General features: G+C 43.7%; 1 protein-coding gene across 2 annotated transcripts in view; it reads right to left on the bottom strand.

Moving 5' to 3' along the window:
* Positions 1-325: 325 nt before the first annotated feature.
* The window catches only part of sv2bb (synaptic vesicle glycoprotein 2Bb), a 54,515-nt gene continuing 30,999 nt past the window's right edge, over positions 326-23,841 (bottom strand). For both annotated transcript variants that reach the window (XM_042110786.1, XM_042110784.1), the window contains exons 2-13: positions 17,476-18,370; positions 10,997-11,177; positions 9,816-9,967; positions 9,362-9,495; positions 9,030-9,119; positions 8,791-8,904; positions 8,565-8,653; positions 7,268-7,432; positions 7,038-7,171; positions 5,388-5,588; positions 4,686-4,845; positions 326-3,037 (exon numbers count right to left, since the gene is read on the bottom strand). In XM_042110786.1, the coding sequence (XP_041966720.1) occupies positions 2,854-3,037; positions 4,686-4,845; positions 5,388-5,588; positions 7,038-7,171; positions 7,268-7,432; positions 8,565-8,653; positions 8,791-8,904; positions 9,030-9,119; positions 9,362-9,495; positions 9,816-9,967; positions 10,997-11,177; positions 17,476-17,935 (2,064 nt within the window). In that variant the 5' untranslated portion in view covers positions 17,936-18,370 and the 3' untranslated portion in view covers positions 326-2,853. The remainder of the gene's footprint in view (positions 3,038-4,685; positions 4,846-5,387; positions 5,589-7,037; positions 7,172-7,267; positions 7,433-8,564; positions 8,654-8,790; positions 8,905-9,029; positions 9,120-9,361; positions 9,496-9,815; positions 9,968-10,996; positions 11,178-17,475; positions 18,371-23,841) is intronic.

Raw genomic sequence — 23,841 nt, 5'->3', positions numbered from 1 at the left:
TGGCACTCGTCCTCTTCACACTACCAACTATTCCAGGCATCTCTGCAACATCGGTACGGGGACAACTGGGAATCCATGAATGCTGCCTATGTTTAAACCAACACAAAGCATACAAACAAAACATGTCCTGTCTCAACCAAATGTAAGAGAACCAACCTCAGGCACACTGATGTTACATCTTTCACCTCCCAACCCAGTCCTTAATCCTCCCTGGCAGACAGTAGGCCTACGTGACCAGGGCTGCATTTATTGAACTTGCATTTATAAACACTACATGTATCAGTGTTAAAAGGTTTCATGCACAAAGGTCATTTATTTCATTTGATTTCATATTATTCAGTTGTTTATTTATTCATTTAACAGTCACAAACAAAACCAACAGAACAAGGAAACAAACAGAGACATTTTTCATTCCATTGACACTTAGACGTTTTCTGTAAATTAAAATATACACACATATAGATATACATTTAAAAAACAATAATTTATGTCTTTCTTCTCACAACAATGCAGACACAAGCTAATTGAAGGGAAGAAACATTAGGCCTGAATTCATAAGCTGTCCCACTTGATACAATTGTCTTATCAGATGTGTGTCTAAGGGTTCTTTCATACCTATTTTGTTCCAAATCAAAAATCAAACCACTCTGGAGTTCGATTGGAAACGAGCCGAGACCACCTCCTCCAGGCGTTCTCAGTCCGAAACAGAGAGCGATTGCTGCTTTCACAAATACCCAATCGAACCGATCTTTGGGGGAAATGCTAAATGTTCTGATTTAATGAGCCAGGTATGAAAGCGCCCTAACAATGCCTGCCACTCCACTGCCTCTGCAGGTCAGTAAGGCTTACGTAGAGAGACACAAGCACATATGATGCCCTGCCATTTCCATGTGGAAGAGTCTATAGAGATGTCTTGTGTGAACTGGTAAAAGTACATTTAGTGACAGTGCTGAGAATGTAGTGCATATAATGTTGTTCAGTGCAAAGCAGTCTTACAGTAAAGGATTCACTTTCCTAAAGATCTTGTGTTGTTAACTTTGGTTGAGTCAAGAATCCGCATGTCAACCATAATAGTCTTACTGACACACAAGGTGATAAATAATGACAGACAAATAACTCCCTTTCCGAAATAAATGTTTCACTCTCAATGGCAATCATTTGAACAGCTCTTTGTATATCCTTGTGAGTTTGACTGTGAGTTGATAGATAATATAAGCTGTGCCAAATGCCTGTATTCATTTCAGGTGCTTTGCCAGACAAATGGAAGAAAATGCCTCTGAAATGATGCTGTTCATGTGAACCAAGCCTATGGAATGGAATGATTTTATGTCAACTGTGGAATATATATACTTATATACAGTTATTTCCTGAAGACTGTCTCGAAAGCTTTTGACATAGGAAGAGCTTATGAACATCAGGTCTAAACAAAAGAGATTGTGTTATTCTTTTTCCCTAAGACAACAATCAGACTCATGTATTTACAGAGTGACACACATCAAAGATCATTCAGACAGACTGTTTGGAAACTGGACGACACTGAAGAAGAAGAAGAAGAAGAAGAAAGAAGAAGACACATAAACATATCACCTGATAAGGAACACACATGCAACTCACGCCACACAGCCACGGACAGCGATGTGCGCCAAGGACGCACTCAATCCCGCCACGGTCTGTCACAACCGAGACAGTAGACTTCAGTGGCATTGCGACCACAGCCAAAAACAAACAAACAAACAAACACTGCACCCACTCATTTGTGTCACCCTATATCACAGAGTGAAACATAAATATGAAACATATACCGGTAATGCAATGTTGGGGGGGGGGGGGGCTCATTTCCTCCTGAGGGCAAACAGGTGTACTGTACATGGAGCACTGGTTAAAGCTTAAAGGTACTGTGCATGTGAAATACGCATGACTCCTCTTCAGTGGTGAGTGGATTCACACTTTCATCCGCTAGTGGACATACAGGCACACCAACACAGTATTGCAGGTTTCAGGGGGACCAGTAGCGTGGTTGTGTCATACAGTGCAACCAGATGGGATAACACACAACAAACATCTAGCAGTAGATGAGGAGAAAGCGCATCAGGAACTAAAAGCAGGACGAGGATGAGAAAGCAACAAGGGAAGATGTGGTGATCTTAGCATGAGGAGGGTAAGGAATATAGTCAGTGTAGTAGCTGCAGGACTGGAGATAACAAACAAGCACTTGCAGTCTGAGCGCTTCTCTCTCTCTCTCTCTGATACACCACAATGGCACTAGAGAAATTCTGGAGTACACGGTGGATGGGTTACTAATTATGACAAGCTGAGGCATTCAAATGCATACTCACTTGTGCGTCCATCGGACAAAACAAAATGAACACTTCCTCTCCGATGGTGTCGTCTTGTATAACAACTGAGAAACATTAAATTATAACTTTTCCATATCTGTTCTAGGGGGCCAGATGCAGGAGAATGACAGGGGTTGGTGGGGAGAGAGTGGGTGGGGTGGGGGGTGTTTGTCAATGGTCAGTTGGTCCCAGAAGGTAGGAAAAAAGAGGGGGTGAAAGGCAGAGGTCATTCAGCAGTGAGAGTTGTTTATTAGAGCGGTGATTAGAGAAGCTCTGGTGCAGCCTGACTGGTGTTAGTAAAACAATCAGGGTCAGGGATGGGGTCAGGGATGGGGTCAGGGATGGGGTCAGGGCTTTGGGGCTGGCCTTGGACGGGTGATTGTAAAGCATGGTGGATTCTTGCTTACAAAAAAACACACACAAAGTAAAACCCTCGGTGGCATGGCCGTGTGCGTCTCTGCTAGGCCGAGGCCTCTCCCCCAATGCCCCCCCGTCCCCAGTCCCAGAGTGGCTTCCCCTACAGCAGGATCTTCTCCCTGGTCTCCGGGAGCTTTAGGGCGACCAAGCCACCGCACACCAGCGCCACACAGGACAGCAGGATGGGGACGATCTTGGTGACGCCCACGAACGAGGCGAAGATGGAGCTTCCCAGGATGGCGGCAAGCTTGCAGAGAGCGTTGAGGACACCGAACGCTGTGGCTCTGAAACCAGAAGGACAGAGATGGAGGTGAAGCTGGAATCAGTATGAAATTGGCAAGCATGGGGAAACCCCACATCGGTTACACTTTACGGTAAGGGTACATGAATTATCATGAATTCATGCATGAATTAATTCATGATTTATGCATTACTTCATTCCTTTATGAATCTTATGAAGATCTAGCCTGATGAGCCAGACCCACATTAAAATGTAGGGTCTGGGCACTCACCGTTCGCAGTGCTCAGTCCGAGGGACGGGATAATCGGTTGTCTTTCAAATTCCCTCTGCACGCAATAGGACAGCGCTGAGTCCCATGCGTTTTCCCACCAGCGGAGCTAGTTGGCTAGTTCAAACTTTTGCCATCTTAAAACAAGCTTAACTCGTGTCACACTGTTGGCCAACAGCAACATCCATCTTCTTTGTTTTCAAGTAGCAGGAAATTCAAGCCAAATCGTTGCAACTCTGCCATCAATCATTATGTTAAGCCCGCCTAACGACTCTACACGATTTGATTGGCCTGATAGAAGTTTAATTTTTCGAGCTCACAAGCCAACGGAGAGTTGCTAGACTAGCCCTGGAAGCAAATGTAATTTGCTGCCGCTAGGGTGCGTCTAGATTTCTAGGCTAATGAAGATCTTATGAATCATCAGGAATTGACATGAGTTCATAATCCCTCATTCATGTCCTCATGCATGAACAACACATCAACCAAGACATTAGGCATGGTGGGTACATCATTTTGATTTATGATTTCTTAAGCATGATTATCATGATTACATGAATTTAAGGTTAATTGCTCATGAGCTCATCATGTCTGTGGCCCATGTGTTTAGAGAACTGCAAAGTTGTGTTCAAATCAGAATTTGAGCAGTGATGACCACATTTTTGGCAGAAAAAAAAAAAATCATGATCATGCTTAATAAATCATAATTCATAATGATGTGCCCACCGTACCTAATGTTAATGGTAATGTGCTGTTCATGTATGAGGTCATGAATGACAGACTGTGAATTCCTGATGATTCATGAGATATTAAGGAATGAAGTAATACATAAATCATTAATTAATTAATGCATGAATTCATGAATTATCATTTACCCTTACCGTAAAGTGTTACCCACACACACACACACACACACACACACACACACACACACACACACACAGTCTTATGCTAACTCCACAGTGGCTGGTAGCTAGTTGACCAAATTCACCCACCAGTACACTTTTTTTCACGATTGGGGGGCCCCAACAGCCGCTTAGTTCGATTATGCCTCAGGCCAGCTCTGGGCTTACTCTTAGTGCTCCAAATGCTGTAGCTTTAGCTAACTCAAGCTGAGTTCTTCTCATTCATTCAGTTTTGTTCTACTTTATTTTTTTCTTTTGTGGTGGTTGATCTACAGTAAGTTCTAAAACACAGTCCAAATGCCACACCCCAAGGACTCCCATTTTGCCAAAAACACCAGAGGTAATTATGGGCCTCTGCTCCTCAGAAGGCCTAACTAATTGTGAGCCAAGATTGAAGGACAGGTGCACCTTCTACCAATTAGGCCAAGGAAGTGACATCACTGAAGCTTCACCTGTCAGTCAGTGCTTTCCATTCCATGTGACCTGACCTATCTTCAGTGTAACCTTAGCGGCAGCGGTACCTTTTGGAGGCGGGGTAGAGCTCCACGGTGATGACCTCGATGCCGTTCCAGGCGGCCACACTGACCCCACAGAAGAGGCACTGAAAAGCGATGATGGCCGCCTGACTGAAACTCAGGAAGAGGAAGAAGGTGCAGCCTGCGGCGATAAGCATTGAGCCACCTGTGGGGTGACAGGAGGCAGGGTGAGAAAGACAGCGGGAAAGAGGGAAGGAAGTGGAGGGAAGGGAATGTGAGGATTGGTGAGAGGGAAAGGGGTAGACGCCATTTTAAAGGTATACTATGCAGTTTCAGGTATTTTTGCCGACTCTAGAGCACCCCCTAGGGTCGTGATATATTTATATTTTACTTTGCCGACTTGTTCCTGTATACAATGGAAATGCTTTTGTTGTGGAGGCATAGGACTAACAACAGGCAAAAACGATCTCCAAAGAGATATATCTAATGACAAGGTCATGTTTCACGATTCTCGCGAGATGTCTTCGGGTCGACAATTCTTGAAGTTGCATTGCTGGTTCTCTCAGTGCTACGGCTATGCTCTATGGCTATGCTAGGTGAGCGATTCCCCTATTACAAGTTTGTTTACCATCAAATTGGCTTTGTAGAGGTCATATTAAGGTACAAATCTTGTCATAATAAAGATGGAATGAACAATGCCAATCATGGCATAGAAATACTATGTCACAGACATTTAGCTTAACCCACCAATCAGCTTGATCCTTCCAATCCTATCCATGAACAGGGCAGATATGATGTTGCCTGGCAACACTGCCAGACTCCCAAGGAAGCTGACCAGGTAGATAAGGACATCATTTTCATCGTCACTGTCCAGGTGACAGCCCCTCTTGTTGTGTTCAAAGGTCGAGTTTTCCATTCTGCAGTCAATGAACTTCTCCTCCCACAAGTCTACAAGATACAGTAATATATTTGATTGTCATAAGATGTGCTGTTATGTTCTCTTTGAATGAATTACATTTCATGTAATAACTCAGTTTGTTCTCCAGGTGTTACTCTCTCAGCACTTACACGAACACTGAGTTAAAAGCTCCTCAAGGATCTCTCTACATTCTTGAACAATCTGGAATCTGAGGCCAGACAGGCTGTTTTGAGGTATAGTCTGACATGACACTTTTATATTTCTTCCCTATCAAAAAACAATGATTGCAAAGTGTTAAATATGTTATTATTTAACACACACAGGAACAAATTGATATGTGGGCAGTAAGAATATCAGGTAACACTTTACTTGACAGTATTATGTCATATGTCATGAACGCATGACACTGTCATGACACATGAACCCTAACTCTAATCCTAACCTCTAACTTGTCATGACAAAATCCAAATGACACTTAATAACAGAAGTGTTTTGTCATAAATGTTTATGACTTCTTTATAAATTTATGACATGTTCATGACAGTGTCATGCCACTCTAATGTAGACACTGTCAAGTAAAGTGTAACCTAAAATCATTATTATCATTCAGTTCAAACTGTGTATAGGGACAGTATGTTTGGAGACCTCTGCCTACTTGAGTGAATCTGTTCTATTCTGTTCTATTCAGTGAATCCTGATGGTGGCAGAATTGCACCTGACATGTTGTGGTATAAACAACTCCAGCTCAACAACTGGTACGTATTCTGTGCTATTCAAGATGCAGGGCACTGCTTGCACATGTTAAGAATTTGTCATCAATGTCAGTTTTACCATGTGTATCTATGTCTGTAGTCTCTGCCTGCACACAACCAAACATCACAAAGCCTCTACAGTGAGGTGAGATGTCTCTTCCCCTTTAGTCTTTGGAAGTGGTACGGTTAACCGAGTGTTAAGGTTTTGGGCATTAAAGCCCCCCTAAAGATTTGTTTTTTACATTCAAAAATAATTTTAATGGCACATAAACTCTTAATAGGGCAAAATGGAAATGGAAAACAGCTGCTACTTACAGGAATACAGACTGCTGTCAGTGCATTCCCTCTATATTGTATCGGAGTTATGTTTATAGTATGTTGCAGACGCACATTTAGTTAATTTATTATTGCACTTTTCAACTGTAGAGGGAGAGAGCACAGCTTCTTTAGTGATGCTTTAAGCTTAAACAACCTGACGTGGAATTCTCTTAGGTTATGTTTTCTTTCATGTGTCATCAGTGCCTTGAAAAAGTCATTTAGCTGTGCTGTCTCTTTGGCATTGCTATTTCTTGTGTAGTGGTTGTTCCTGACACTTTGATTTTGTCAGTGTATCACTCAGAAAGCATGAATGAGCCATTGTTTTTTCAATTAATTTGCTTCCTCCTTCGCTATATCTGTAACAATGACCAAAGACCACTGACAATCGGTAACACTAACCACACACACCTGTGTTATAGAATAATGTGTTTCTGATGGTGCAGTTTTCAAATATGGTGTCTGTTGATCGGATGTCTTCAAAAGTGCAGTCTTCAAACAGTGAATCTTCAAACTTCACAGACTTCATTTCAATGCGAATGAACCTGAGAGGAAATCAGTAGGAAGAGGAAGGTGAGAAACAACACTGTCTCAGAGCCACTGCCCTAAGAGCTTCTCACACATGTCCTTGTCTAACGTACTTGTCTCGTATGTACTCCCCCTCCTTGTGGACCTGGTTCTCTAGTGAGAAGTTGAAGTGGAAGTTCTCCACCTTCTCCCGGTGGAACACCTTCAGCTTGGACTCGTACTCCTCGTTCTGCAGGTGCTTGATCATGTCGGGGAACCACACCGATAGCCCATAATAACTGAAACAAAACAGATTTACACTTATTCATAACAGATGGCATTGAATTCATCCTCTCTTTGCTTCTCCAAAAACAACACAGTTAGAGACAGCAATTAGAGAGAGTTAACACATTGGTCTAATCACCCTGAAATAATTGTAGTTTCACACAGGCATTCCAGTGCATCAGGGGGTTGAATTAAAGTGCGTTTAAGGCAAGTCCCCCCACTCGGTGGCCATCTTGCAACACAGTTTGGGCAGTTATCAGCAGCTATTTTCCTATTCATGTGAATGAGGAGGAATGCTGGAAGGGCGGGATATGTATAAAGACTACTGCCCTATTGGCGTTACAAACTAACCCTATACATGGATACTATACTATACTACCCTATGCTATGGATTCTTTGAGTGCTGTGTCTCCTCATTAGAAAGTCTCTGGTTGAATTGGGAAACTGGCAGTCAAAGCACCAGCATAGAGAACATGCTGTAGCAAAGTGTTCCAAGTTCCATAGAGAACATGCTGTAGCAGAGTGTTCCAAGTTCCATAGAGAACATGCTGTAGCAGAGTGTTCCAAGTTCCATAGAGAACATGCTGTAGCAAAGTGTTCCAAGTTCCATAGAGAACATGCTGTAGCAAAGTGTTCCAAGTTCCATAGGGAACATGCTGTAGCAAAGTGTTCCAAGTTCGATCCCAGTTTGCCCTGCCCTCGGCCAAGACATTGATCCCTCACCTTCCCTAACAAATTGCCCTGGCACCCTGTATGTAGGCTCACTCCACTTTCAGCAGTAAATGTCTTTTTCACTATATTAAAACGGTCCATTTATAGATTGCTTTAACCACTTCATATAAGTGCATTGTGTCTGGACATTTATGAAGGAGTACCTTATTATTATATATATGGAACGTTTTAATATTATCGTAGAAAAAATCTTTAGAAATATATTGCACATTCACTCTCCACAAGCTTGTGAGAGTGAGTGATGTATCTGAATAGTTAGTAAATCCTTTCCCATCCATGTAAGCTAATTAAGTGCTTATATGCGGTTTCTGTGCTGCTAAGAAGATGAGAGTTGTAGACTTCTGCTGGGAGAGACCCCGGTCCATTGTAGGTCAACCCCCAGCCAAAGCTGAATCGTTGGAAAAGGTTGTTTACCTGAAGGCCATGGTGAACCAGATGATGGCCATCAGTAGAGTACTGAGTCGGAGCTCCCGACCCAGTAGTGATATAACATTCTTCAGCACCTGGAGGGGCGAGGGAAGGGTTATTCCAGAGGAAGTGGTCATTTTTAATCATTATCACAGGTCAAGGCATACTGTACAGTATGTTTATTTTTCGTCATGCTTTATTATTGCCACTTGAGGAATTCTGCAGGCCTCACCAGCTTGGTCAGTGTTAAAGTGCGTACGATCCATCTCTGGAAGGCTGTTCCCGTTGCACTCTGGATCTCGATGAACTCATCTTCCTGGGTCTTTGGGGTCTTAATATGGGACACCTGTGTTGAGTCAAAACGGTAAGTCACTCAGGAGCGTTCAGGGGGGCAGCTGGCAATCAGCAGATGCAGTTTTTGGGGATGTTGTGTTGGCATTTTCTTCTGTTTGTTTTTTTAATGGCACTCACGGTGAATACTCTCTCGGGTTCACCCTTGGCTCTCCAGTTGGTGTCGTGGACCTGTTTCAGGATCATCCACGCCTCGTCATGTTTGCCACTCTGCACAATCAGACGGACAGACAGTATAGCGGATCACAATCACTGCCACTGCAAGCTGTTATAGTTTGGAAAACTTCCAAACACCCGAATTGATTCTCTCTTCCTCTCATTCATCCATTCACTCACTCACTCATGCACTCATTCATGCATGCATGCATGCATTTTTACATTCATTCATCCAATCAATCACTCGTTCCAATCATGCAATCATCCAACCATCTAACGAACGCTAGTAGTCTGACCTCCAGCAGGAAGCGTGGGCTCTCAGGCATGAAGGTGAGGCCGATGAGGGAGGAGATGGCAGGCAGGGCACACACCAGCACAAACACCCTCCAGCTGTGGAACTGGAACTCTGTGCCCATGCTGAAGCCCCAGCCTTGGGGGAGCAGAAGGATAGGCAGGGTTAATGTAGTTTTACAGTGGCTCAGGGTTACTAGATGTCTATAGCTACTCTGGTCTTGTGTATTGGTCACTCTGGTCTTGTGATTCTGATTCTGATTCTGATTCTGATTGTGGCTTGGGTCTATATTATATTTCACTTCAACAACATGACATTATAAATTACAATCTTTTGTGTATTGTTGCTGAATTATTATTATTACAAACAAGCATCGTTGTAAAAATGCCTTGCTTTGGGAGGTTGGAACAGGAGCCTATGAGATTGTAAGAGCTGATAAAGGTGTGGATGGTAGTTACCGTAGCGAGGGATGATGCCCCAGGCGGTAAAGGAGGCGTAGATGCCTCCCACCATCCAGAACATGCAGAGCCAGCTCAGGTGCTCCCCACGCTTGTCCATCTGCAGGAACTCCGAGAAGTACGAGTACACGATCGGCACTGAGCCCCCGATCCTGAGGAACACACACACACACACACCACACAGATAGACAGACAGACAGATTCATACACACACACATACACACACCACACACACAGACAGACACACACACACACAAACACAAACACACAGACAGACACACACATCTTTATGTGGTTACCTGTGCTCCAGGGTTTTATTACTGCAATACTAACTCCTTGTGTGAGGCTGTTCAGTAAAATACTAGAGTAGTTTCACACATTGGTCCAGTGAGCCACTGTTGTATTGGTCCTCTGGGATTAATTGAGAAGGAACACAAAGCTTGAGACACTGAGTTAGATAAATACTGTGAGTTAGATAAATACTGTAGGCACAGCAATTGGTCAAATTGATAGTTGGAGACAGTAAATCGGCAAATAGAACATTGGCAGTGAACACATGACAACAGATGTAAATTAGCCTTGTGGCTATAATCTGGCCCAATTACTGTATATATTGAGCATTGTCCCTGTCAAATAAACATAAATAAACAGAGAACAGTGTCCAAAACGGTGAAAAGGCTGCCTTCTAAGGTAGCGTTTGGTGGCAGCGAGGCATTAAGGCGCTTTGGACTTGTTACCGGAGAGTTGCCGGTTCGAACCCCAACCAGTAGGCACGGCTGAAGTGCCCTTGAGCAAGGCACCTAACCCCTCACTGCTCCCCGAGCGCCGCTGATGTTGCAAGCAGCTCACTGCGCCGGGATTAGTGTGTGCTTCACCTCACTGTGTGTTCACTGTGTGTGGAGTGTGTTTCACTGATTCACGGATTGGGATAAATGCAGAGACCAAATTTCCCTCACGGGATCAAAAGAGTATATATACTTATACTATATATTAAGGCATGTCCAAATCAAATATTTCTATAAAATGCTGCCTTCTAAGACACTTTCCGTTTCGGACAGGCCCATTGTTTATAAGTTGCCTGTGTCTGACTGTATCTGATTTGTTTTGTACAGTCACAGAGCTTAAAACACACACACACACAAACACACACACATATATGCACACACACAATAAATATGTACCCAAAGCCGGAGACGAGTCGGAAGAAGAGGAAGAATCCGTATCCTTGAGCGAAGGATGACAGGAAGGCGAAGATGCAGTTGATGGCAAGGGCAACAATCAGACACCTCCTCCGTCCCACCTTATCAGCCAGACCGCCCCATACGAATGCACCGAACATCATACCCAGAAACACTATCAAACCTGCAACACACACACGCACACACACACACACACACACACACACACACACACACACACACACACACACACACACACAATACATCAATACTATAGTCCCAAAAATACTTAAGTCCACAAGCTTTCTCCCCACAGGTACACAAATTCAGCACATGTTTGAAGGGGAAGGGGCTATGTTGCAATAGGGAGCGATTGTTTTGGAACACATCTGGGTTATCACAGATGAGATTGTCTGAGATCAGTATTGTTTGAGGAGGCAGACATCGTTTTTACAACATGGGTTATCTATGTAGTTGTTATACTAAATTGCAGAGCTATGCCCATGGGGAGTGGTACTATGGTTATGTTGTAACAGGTAGGATTTTTATTACGAAAGGTGGTGATTGATATATATAACCTGTAGGTTCTAAGGTTGTTCAATTTTACGTGGCAGTCAGAATGCAACTGGCAGGAGGAGTATTTGCTGGAATCCACATGGGGGCGTAGTCACCCTTATTTCCTTCATTGAGATTATGTAACATACTGCAAGATGCGCCTCTCAGATTTGCTGACTTTGAACATTTGTCAAGGCTGTAAAAGTTTCATTATCTTAATGTGATTCAGATGAATGAAAATGAGATTTATGTCAGTGCACAAGATAAATGACTTAACCTTTATGAGCTCCTTTTATCTGTTATGGTGTCGTTCATGGAAGGAGAAAGAAACCAAGAAGCTGTCTGGACCACCCTTGGCATTGACATAAAACCTTGATGGCACCCAAGTGAATAAGGATCAGGTATAGACTAAGATGGCCGTAAAAAGTGACAGCAGCCGTGCAGTTAAGCTTTTGGAATGTTGTCCCTATGCCCTTTAGTGAGCTCATTCCGTCATTCTCAGTATGCTATGTCAGTCAGGCCCTTTATTTATTTATACCACTACATTTATTTTTTGCTTTTTAATACATAGCAATGCATGTGTGTAAAAACCTGGGTTGTACGTTATGAATAGCACAAACACCAAGTCTGTGCGTTACATTGAGTTGGAAGTATGCAGCATTTCTAAATGTTGGCTAAATATATTTTACCTTGAACTGCAAAGCAGTCCTTGCACAGATGTGTTTAAGGAGTCCAGCTAAAGAATGGACACCAAGTGTGTGCATTATACTGAGTTGGAAGTATACAGCATTTCTAAATGTTGACTAAATTGGCAAAATATATTCTACTTTGAAGTATACAGCATTTCTAAATTTTGACTAAATTGGCAAAATATATTCTACCTTGAACTGCAAAGCAGTCATTGCACAGATATGTTTAAAGAGTCCAGCTATACTTTGTGACTGGATATATAATCCGGCTTTAAAGGAACACACCAATAAGCAATAGCTATCAGCTAACCCACGTCCAGTGAATTATGCTAGGCTAACAGTGTCAGCAGACAAGTTTTAAATAGGAAAATTACCGGAAATCTTAGTCACTTTTAAACGCTAGCAGGCGAGTAGCTAATGGTCTAATCAGATTCAATGATCTATGCTTGGCTGGAGCTAAAAATGAGTGTAATTCCCCAAATGGTGGAATATCCCTTTAAGTGGATCTGTGTTTTGTGTGTTGAAAAGTGGCTTGCAAGGTGGCTCTTCGATTGGGCGCCAATAACAGGGTAGTAGAACTCCACTAGGTCAGGGCTAGACCTGTGGTGACTGATAGAGTGTGTGGGTGTTTTTGGGTAACAGGGTAGATCAGTATTGGAGGTTGGATCTGTGAGGTGACAGGGCTGTAGGTTGGTGTTTACACGTTTATTGGAGTCATGGGTTATTCTCAACCAGTGGTTGTTTCATCCCATCTTCACTGAGAGGGGAGGGCTCAAAGGGTGGTGGTGGGCGGCGTCTCTACAGATGGTACCGCCACTAGGCGATGTGGCATAGACCCAGTGAAACTGTGTGTGTGTATGTGTGTGTGTGTGTGTGTGTGTGTGTGTGTGTGTGTGCGCGTGCGTGAATGATGTTAATCCACTGAGTGTACTGTGACTTGCACAGACAGGAAATGTGAAACCCGGCAGGTGGGATCCCTGCATTAAAGCGCGTCACTGCCACTGCTTGCATTTGTTCAGTGTTTATTTAAAGACACACCCTGAATTACAACCTCGTTGCCACGTTATGCCTCATGAAATCTGACCAATGGCCATCTGACCAAGATTTCTGATGACTTAAAAAAGATATAATATACCATGCGCTGGTGCTGCAACCCAAGAATATTGCATGGTATATTTCAGATTCATTTTTACACTCCTATTATAAAAGAGAGAAGATGAAAGTCACAATCTCTGTTATTTTAAGAATGCTGAAGGTTTTATCACTCCTTGAGCCAGACCACCTAATTTTGGTCCATCGGTAACATTCGAGGGCAATAAGTGATTTTTGGCAAGCATACCACCCCAGAATTCTATTCTATTCTATTCTATTCTGTTCTATCCTATTCTATTCTATTTTGAACCTGACTTTCTCCAGTGTTTATCCAGGTTGCTATACTTCATAATTTCAGAAAATGTACAATACAAGAAAATATTGACTTACTGTAGATAATCTAACCGATAATTAGCTGGGGGGGGGGGGGGGGGGGGGGTTGTGAAGATATACTGTATATTAGTTAAGATGTTTACCCTATTCACCTATAATATATCCCTGCATAGGCATACAATAGACATACATAGGGTGATAAAACGCAAAAAGCTTCCACCAATGCAATGCAAAGACTACACCAAAAATCACTTTAAGACTTATTTTCGTCAGATCATACCGATCAACCCCTCTGGCTTAAATACTGTTTGACTGGCTTGTGTTTGAGTTTGGTCATCCTGAAGTATAGACTTACATACAGCAAATCCTCTCCTGTCTTCTGACAGTATGGATGATGTATGATGCCACATGCAATTTCATGAGTCCTTGCCTCCCTGAATCAGATCAGTGGTTTTAAATTAGGTTTGCCAGGCAGCAGCATGCGGTAGAAATTATATCTGGCTATGATTGTTTCATTATTATTTTTTTCAAAACAAGCATTCAAAAACATACAGTATATTGCTTTTGCATTTGTAGAGGTCCAGGCTTGCACTGGTAATGGTGATGCAACTATGTTGGATCAATTTACGGTAGGAAACCTTAAGATGCCATCAGGCCTTTTGAGGTTCCATCATCGATCTGTCACCACTGGCGCGGACGTTTTTGAGATAGAGACTTTAAGTCATGAGTAAATGTGTTTGGAGGGCTGCAAGGCACTCAACAAGAGCTACGGGAGAGAACTCCAAAGCACTCACCACGGAGCACTACATCTTTTTAACACTGCATTCTTCTACTAGGCTTACAGTATTTTATCATCCAGCATTTTGGTCAGTTTACATTAATCTAAAAAGTTGTTGAGACCTTGACGATTTACACTTGTCCATGCCATGGATGTCATAATGGAAAGAAAAACGTGTTTTCTTCCAAAATGTCATTTTTCTTTCTGAGGGACTAATTCAAGTCAGTCTCCTACCATCCAGCATTCCAGCAAATTGTAGCAAATCTATACAAAAATACAGCCAGACACCCTTGTGGTAAAATAATCTGATCCTATCTTGAGGTCTGTATGAGAGAACAATTCAATTAAGTACCTCTAGACTGACCCCTGTCCAGTTGGTATGATGATTGGTTTGACCATTGATATTGTAGAGTTGCTCATGATGTCAAATATCAAATAAGAATTTTTCTGTGATTTGGTATACTCCTTGCTATGTTTTGCTAACACTGGGGGTAGTTGGTAGTTTATTTTGGACATTTAATATATAAATCTGTGCCAACAGTGATCATTTATCTTTGTGGAAGGAGTGTTAGAGTGTTATTCATTGGTTCAGTGTTATCAGTGCTGACTCCGGGGGGGGGGGGTGTATAGGTCTATATGTAGTGTATGATTCTTGGAAAACACTTTTACATTTGCACCGGGATTTTGCAAACATTCAGTGTCAGAGTCAATAAAATGAGCCCTGCATGAGTAAAATTGACAAGCAACTGTGACTAAGCATGCTAAACTCGACATCCAAACAGTATTCTAATGTTAACTTTGAGATACGGCTTGATTGCATAACTTGACTTAGTTTAGTCTCCTCAGTGCACTATGTTGTGATAGAGTTAACTTGAATGCAGCAGTTTTGAACAAATTTGCGCAGCATGGTCACGATGCTAAGCGGATTTAATAGCAATTTAGCCCGTCGTCTTCTGTGCAATGCTTCCATGTGGCAACAACAATCCTCCAGCAATCGTTAATGTTCTGTTAAATGCACATGCAGAGGAATGTTCGTTCAGCATGATGCGAGCTTCTGGGTACCCAGATTAGCAGAGCAGGGGCAGCGCGTTTGTTACGCGTAGAACATTAGCCTAATGTTTGGCGGCCGGTTTTGATTTTGTGGCGCCCCGCCACAGATTAGTCAATGTATGGGAAACACTGGTCAGGGCTGAATTAGTAGCGGTCTGCACCTGGTTGAGTTATTTATTAGGTCTGTGTCGGGCTATGTATTTCTGCCGCGTTGGGGTTGTGTATCTGTTCTGCAAGGTCAAGCCAAGCAGCTCCTATCGATCCTGTGCGGCCACGTGCTGAGTCAGAGGTCTCTGGGGCTGGGAGCCACACCAAAATGGTGCGAAAAAAGTGCCGTCTCATCCTTCTCAATTATTCTGGCGCTCGCACAAACTCCACACAGCCAGCGACCGCAACCCCCAATACTGCTGCTGAGCAGGGTGGAGTTCCGCCCTGAAGAGGAGGAGACTGTTGCGGTGGATTTGCCAGGTTTTCTAAAAACCTATATTGTATCAAGCAGTTATGTCATCAAGCATGGTTTCAGTCATATGTGAGGTGAGGATTTGCACATGCTTTGCCTTTTTCCTCTCTATTTGTCCTTCTCAGAGTGACTTGTTTACGTGCCTCAGGAGGAAACCTCCAGTGACATCTTTTCTGTGCCTCTCTTCAGTTACAGGTGCGGTGTAACTGTAACCCCCTGACAGCAGCCAGCCTACTGCATCTCAGCGAGGCTGCTGCAGTTTTGTCATAGTGGCGCACTCTCCTGCCAGCAGTCTCCAGTCTCTCCGTTCTCCAGTCTCGTCTCTCCACGTTCCCCGACCCCCTCCACCTGCTCCGTGGCGTGCTGCAGTGAGTGAGTGAGAGAGAGGGGAGTCTGTGCCGGGAGCCGTGGCGAGAGCAGACGTATAAAGCCATCTAGAGCAGCATTAGCTAATTTGAGCCTCCTGGCTCATATTGATTCACTGTCAGAGCCCTACTGCTGGCCCCAGGGCACAAACAGCACCAGGATATACGAAGGTGGGGGTTTTGAATGGGGGGGGGGGGGTTTGTAGTGGTCACTGAGCTAAATTGCAAAAGCACATTAGGATCAAACTCCAATTCTATCGCTAATATCGCTCTCACGTGAAAAATGACTCTGCACATTAACTCACTCCGATCGTTGAGAGCAGTTTAATCCATGACTTCACCTGAGGCGCTGCCTGTGCCCTGAGTGGAAGAGATGAGTCATGGAAAGCCCATAAAGCGTCAGATGATTGCACTCTAGATCAGTGATTCTCAAGCCTGCTCCAAGGCCTTGCCTTCTTCCCCGTCACTGTGTTCAGAACATCTATTAATCTACTGCATAGAGCAATATAGGGAATAAGCACCATGTATTATAGCTGACTAGATACAATAGTCACTCTGTAATGCACTATCGTAACACCCCCAATTATCACCACTTTTGTTCAGAAATTCTAAAACAACGATGTTTTTTAACACTTCAAAATAACATTTGCTAAATGAACCTTACATTTTTCAGTAGCCATAGGTGTGTAGATTGGAACAAAATCTGGTTTGGTTCTTAACGGGAGCATTTACTGCCTGAAATATCCGATTTTGTTTACCACGCTCGGAGTTATAGTGCTGGCCTGATGGGTCGCCTATTTACGCCGTTTCAACGGCACATTAACGGTTAGACCGAGAATTCTCGTCATGAAATTAAAATTCCACTGGAGCTCCAAGCGGCTGTGTACACGCAGCCTTACAACACTGTTTACAGCTCTTCGAGTCACGATAAAATGTCATTTTTGGTACATAGCTAATTTAGATACACCTATGGTGTGGGTGGTTGCGTTTCTTTAGGAGTCCGCCGTTTTGGTTTGTATAGAAATGGATATTAAGTGACACATACACGCAAGACGGCGGAAATACGGGACCGGCGGTAATAGGGGGAGTTCCGATATGTAGTAAATGAGTGGAGTTACAGTAAAAATAATATAAACATCTTGATCTCCATACAGACTTACCCAGCATGCCTTTCTCCGCGTTGGACAGGCACATGTCCTTCTCAGCGCTGGGAAGCACGAAGCCGACCACGAAGCACTCCACACCGTCAGCCATGAGTGCCAGGCCCAGCACCACGAAGAGCGTCCACTGGAAGCGTCCGTGCGCGCAGTCCTCCATGATTTCCTCGTACTGCTCGGCCAGCTCCTCCTGCTCCGAGACGGCGTCGGCCGCCGCCCGTGCTTTGGCCCGAGCTGCCCGCCGCTGCGCTTTCACCTCATCCGGGTGCGGGATGCCCTGGTACTCGCCCTCGTACATCTGGTCCTCCTCGTCGTGACCCTCCGTCACATCGCTGGCCGCGTCCTCCTCCTGGGACGGGTAGTCACCCTGGTAACCGTAGCCATCCTGACCGCCTTCGCCGTACGAGCCGTAGCCCTCGCCGTCGCCCTGGTGATACACGTTGTTTTGGTAGGGGTCGGCCATGTTTGCCAGTGGCAACTCACTGGGATGCGGTGCAGTAACACAGAGTAGCCGTTCTGGGCTAGATCTGCATAATCCTCTAAATCCCTCCTCCTCTTCTCTCTCTCTCCAGCTTGTTGCTCTTAGATCTGATACGCGCGGATGTTTATTAGGTGCTTTTGGCACTTTAGGCTCCAAATATTTCAGTAAGGGCCTGCGTTAAGACAATCCTCTCCACAGCCGTTTAGTTAAGATATTCTCCTACTCTGAGTTGTCTATCCTGCACGATGTACACAGTCTCTCTCTCTCGGTCTCTGTCTATCTCCTATGCTTGATTGTAGACAGTCAGTGTCTTGTAGCCCCTGCAGTGGACTATCTCTTGTTCTCTGATGACTGGATGATCTGTGTGGTCTAGACTAGCTCCTCCTCTTCACCTTCTCGGAAGGCCACATGCTGAATCTGAAAAGAAAGGAGAGGATGCCTTAGTCAGGGGGTACTCAGACACCACTGTCTAGGTGAACAACAGAGGGATGCATAGAAATGTTTTTTTTACATCATTGTGTCAAAAATTTGATCTCTATTATAATCAATTTGAAAATGTTGGAGTATTTTTTTAAAGGTATAAAAAAAGCAATCTCGGCCAACCGATTACTGTAAGATAATGTGGATTGTAATAATAATGATGATGTTGATGTTATTATGACCAAGTGTTGCACTGAGAGATAACATTTCTGGTAAGCTCAGTGTCCACTTACTCAAATATTATCATTATTATGGCATGTAACTGTCATGTCAGTAGCACATGAAGTCACTGTATGCCGTTTTCAACACTGTAGCTAACTAGACACTGATGACTTTCTGTTGGCCAATGGACACACAGCAAAAATGAAGGTCTAGGGCTTTGTTGGTTTTTGCTCCTTTCTGTATATAGACTACTTCTGTACTGATCTAAGTGACTCCACTGAAGAGCTTCCATGTGCAGCAGTGAGTAACTCTGGCATGAGGACGCACCCTATAGAAAACACAATATCAGCAGGACCAGCTCTGAGTCATACACACGCACGCACACACACACATGCACGTGCACATATACGCACACACACATGCACACAGACACACATAGACACACACACATACAAACAACAGAGAGTGCTTCTTCATTTCAAACTGTTAAAGATAGTTGCTAGTCTTCTTTTTTCCATCTCCTGCTGCTTGTTTTACTGAAGCCTCCCTCTTTTCTCTCTCTCTGTCTCTCTCTCTCCCTCCCGCCCTCTCTCTCTCTCTTTCTCTCATGTCATTGCTTCTTGTCTTACTCCTACCTGCTCTCTCAATGCAGTTCTTCGTACCCATATTCTCCCTCACTATTGATTGTTTTCCCGCACAAATTCTGTCTCTTTGCGAATGGTCTTTCATCTTCTCTTTCTCTCTCTCTCTCACACACACACACACACTTAGGTTGCGTTTAATCTAGTCTCTCCTACAGCAGCTTGTGACTCTCTTCCTTTGTTGATGGTCTTTATATCATCCTCATCCCCCTCACTACTGATTTTCTTTTCGAATCTCTCAGTATTAATTGTCTTTGTCTCTTGTGGTGATTGACGGCCTCTTACTTCTCTCAGGGCAGTTGAGATATTTCACTAATGTGTGAATCATTTCTATTTTCTCCTGTCTGGTTGAGATTGAACTCCTATGAACTATTTAAATGAGATTAGCAGAGAACCATGGCAAATATCCTCACTAATCTATCCCATAATAGCTTGTTTTACATCATGATGGTTTCAGAGAAAACCTTCCCACACACATTCATACACACACACTCACGCATAATGCAGAAAATCAGATTTGTCTTGCTTGTCTTACAGTGCTTGCCTAATGACAGGATTTCAAGATATGTGTGTTTGCATGTGTGCGTGTGTGTGTATGTGTGTGTGTGTCTGTGTTGTTTGCGTGTGTATGTACAGTATGTGTGTGTGTGTGTGTGTGTGTGTGTGTGTGTGTGTGTGTGCGTGTGTATGTGTCTCTCTCTTTCTGTGTGTGTGTGTGTGTGTGTATGTGGCATATCCATTGTGTTGCTGTGTATTTGGGACTGGGAGGGAGGTTTCTTACATCACAGAGGTCAGTTTCCACCCTGGGACACTCTCCTAAATACTGTATGACACCAGGAGCTACATATCTTCGATCTGCCCCTGATGGACAATTCTGTTAATGGTGTGGGATGGTAGTTGATATTCCTAGAAAATAATCCTCCTCTCCATAGATAAACTCTCTCTCTCACGCACACACACACACACACACACAGACACACACACACACACACACACACACACACACACACACACACACACACACACACACACACACACGTCTAGAAGTCCTGTCATCACACTTCACAAGCAGGCATGGTGGAGCAGTGGTAACATCCCCGACTGACAATTGGTCGACCCTAAATATCAGTCAACTTTATGAAGTAAAATGTAGAATATATGTGACACCATATGTGCATTTCTGTAAATTTCATAGTCAAGTTAAGAATGTAAAGTTACAAAAATTATTGTGGGAAATCCTGCCTGAACCTACCTGCAACCTGTAACTTCAAATCCAATTTTCTCAGTTTTTCAATTGGAAAAAGATGGCAGGAGGCTACAATTCAAAATGCTATATCTTGACAACAATTCGATATGACTTTGACCAGGATATCAAAAAGCTTACTGTGTCCTCTGTCCGTTGATACCACAATCTCAATTTTGAATTTTGGGTCGCTGTGACTCATTTTGCCAGATCTGGTCACGCATTTTGTAGATTAGAAAATAATATAGTCTACACCACACTACAGTCTGTGCAGAATACATCTCACTCTGATGAATACTAAATAACTCTGGCTCTTTCTACTTCTCACTCTTTTTCCCTATTCCTCTGTCCTCCCTGTTGCTGAGACAGACAGACACCCGAAGGTCACGCTTAGTGCGTGGGCATCTCGTAGGACTCGTTGGCAGCGCTGCCAGCCTGTGGGTGGTACTGTAGCTCTAGCTACAGCACAGTGGCTGGTTGGTGAGTGAGTCGGTGGAAGGTATTTTACATTGTTTTAGTTACTGTAGTTTTAGCTCTCTGTAATCGAGCCAGTTGAGGATCTTTTGAAATGTGAAGATGCTGCAGGGGCCATGGTTTTCACCCCCTCCTCTGGGGGACCCTTACTCAGCACACCTGACTGAACCTGTCAGTGTATTTCCTCATTAGCTGAAGAACATGGTTGAGCTCATCAGGAGTACAGTAATTATAGACAGATAGATAGATAGATAGGTAGATATATAGACAGATACAGATATACAGACAGACAGACAGACATACAGATAGACAGATAGATAGATAGATAGATAGATAGATAGATAGAGAGAAAGACATATCTACAGACAGACAGACAGATAGAGAGATATGTAGATAACAATAAGTAATCTGTCTGTCAACATACTGCACAGACACAAACTCAGTAAAAATGTCCTTATGTCTTTCCTACACATAAAAACAAAGCAATCTTTTCAATTCACTGAAATACACACTGGTGTTTACTGTGTGAAGAGCTTACTGTACACATCAGCTGCATGGCAAACCCACAGGTGGCCTCAGCATGCAGCGCAAGTGAGCAGCCTCAGAGATGAGCACTGGAGTGAGAGCAGAGAGATGTGAGACTGGCATCGCAACTCGCTCTAGACCGCAGGAGAAAACAACTCATGTCGGCCCAGATCATACGTCTCATATAACCCAGATCATACATCTCATAACCCCTGGGTTATGGAAGGGCTATCAAGTCCACTGGTCCCCAGCTGTCTGGTCTGATTCAGAAGGGTAGGAGAGAGGAGGGGTGCCCACTGCAGTTCGTCACAGGTCTGTGTGAAATAGGAGGGGTGCCCACTCCCCTCCCCTGTTCCTCTGCAGTAATGTGCAGTTCGCTACAGGTCTGTGTGAGACTGAATGCTTGGAACATGCACAGGTATTGAAATGTAGGTAATCGAAAGATTATAACCAGTTTTATTTAAAATGCAGACATCTTATTTGAGTCAACAGATGATTAGGCCTACATGAATTCACAGATCAACGGAAGAATGCACTCAAAAAGAATACTGGAATATAAGCCTTAATAACCTTAAAACAGGTAAACGTATTCAACATCCACACAAACAGCACCTTTGTCATTGATAAGAGCTTCTTAACATGTCAACTGGCAACTTTTGGTGCATGCCAAAAGCAGAGCTGAAAGATCTTGCCAGGCAGCTACAGTGCTACACTCTGGGGGCATGAACATGGCGGCTCATGAATATGAGTTGAATTCAGTCATGAGTTGAATGAGTTGAATTCAGTGTTGCAGCATGAAAGTCTAAGGAGATCCCTTTAAACAAATACACCACTCTGACAAAAGGTTAGGTGCTCAGCAGCCAATCAAATGACTCCTTCCCTTGTGACTGTATACAAACACTGGAGACTTTTATGAGTGCACACAGCGAACAAACAACTAGAGGACAGTGAGGAGAAACTGAATTGTACAAAAAAAGTGTATTGGAACAGAATCACAGACTAATCCTTTACTAAAAAATGTGAAGTATGTGTAGTAGGAGCTGATGCTTGTGATGAGGAGAGTGGACAAGTCATTAGCTCAAGATGTAGATCAGGGGTCTCCAACAGGTAGCACACAAGCTTTAGCTCCCCACTTGTTTCTAAGTAGCTTTCCAAACGGCTAACACAGTCACATAAAAAGTGCATTCAGAAAAACGGTCACTTAGGAAACCTTTTAAAATTCATATCAAATCAAATTCATTGTCTACAAACAGAGGTGAAGGAGGTGAAAGGAGCCTTAAAATGCATATAAAGCTGTTTTGAGATCGGCTATGTGAATACATGCTACTACTAATATAAAAGCTCTTGGCCATGTTCACTTAGTCAAAGTAGCTGGAGACCCCTGTTGTAGATTGTGTATGATTAAGATCTTTGAGGATGATGGTGTATCAATTTGAAGTGGATCTGTGTGAGCTGCTGCTGAGCTCAGAAGCCCTTTTCATCAATCCTGACATCAGTCACAGAGCAGCACCCCCCCGCCCCCATGACACTCGCAGAGACCCCTGAGACAGAAAGGCCGATGCTGATTGGCTGACAGAAGACCTACACGTGTGTGTGTGTGTGTGTGTGTGTGTGCACATATCCCTTGCTTGTTGACTTTACTGAGTGAGGCTTGACAGGAGGCAGCAAGGATGAGAAGGCAGAGGAGAGAAAGATGAAAGAGAAAAGGAAGAAAGAATAGAATAAAGGAGGAGAGAGTAGGATGAAAAGAGAGAAGAGAGGGGAAGAGAGGAGAAGAGAGGGGAAGGGAGGAGAAGAGAGGGGAAGAGAGGAGGAGAGAGGGGAAGAGAGGGGGAGAGAGGGGAAGGATGCTTCCAGCCAGATGCCCTTTGTCATGTCTGCCCTCAGCTCTTCCTGAGCAGGGAGGAAAACATCAACATTGATGACACGAAAGAGAAGAACAGAGAACAGCAAAGAAGGATCCAAAGGCTAATGATCCCAGGGAAAACAAAGTGCTGCTCAACCATCACACTCATTACAGTAATCTACTGTGGTCAAACAAACGTGCTGCAGTATCATTGGCTTTCCACCATGTTTACCTTTTCTTACTAACCCTGTCTCTATATTTTTAGTCCCTTCCAACAGTGCAACCTGTCCTCTTGCCCCCACCCCTTCAGCCTCTAACCCCCCAACCCCCCAACCATCCCCTTCATTGCTCTGCTCCCTCTCTTTGCTTCACTGTGAGCAGTAAAAGAGGACACTTGCACTGGTATTAAATCAGAACAGCTAGCAGAGCTGCCTACATTCCTTTAATAATGCATTGCCTCCTGACAGGAGCCGATGTACAGCCACCCTGAACCAGAGAACCCCCCCACTGCCCCCCC

This window comes from Alosa sapidissima, chromosome 11 (assembly GCF_018492685.1).
Source record: "Alosa sapidissima isolate fAloSap1 chromosome 11, fAloSap1.pri, whole genome shotgun sequence".
NCBI lineage: Eukaryota > Metazoa > Chordata > Actinopteri > Clupeiformes > Clupeidae > Alosa > Alosa sapidissima.
The sequence above is the reverse complement of the archived record's forward strand: the minus strand, read 5'-3'. Positions and strand labels throughout refer to the sequence as shown.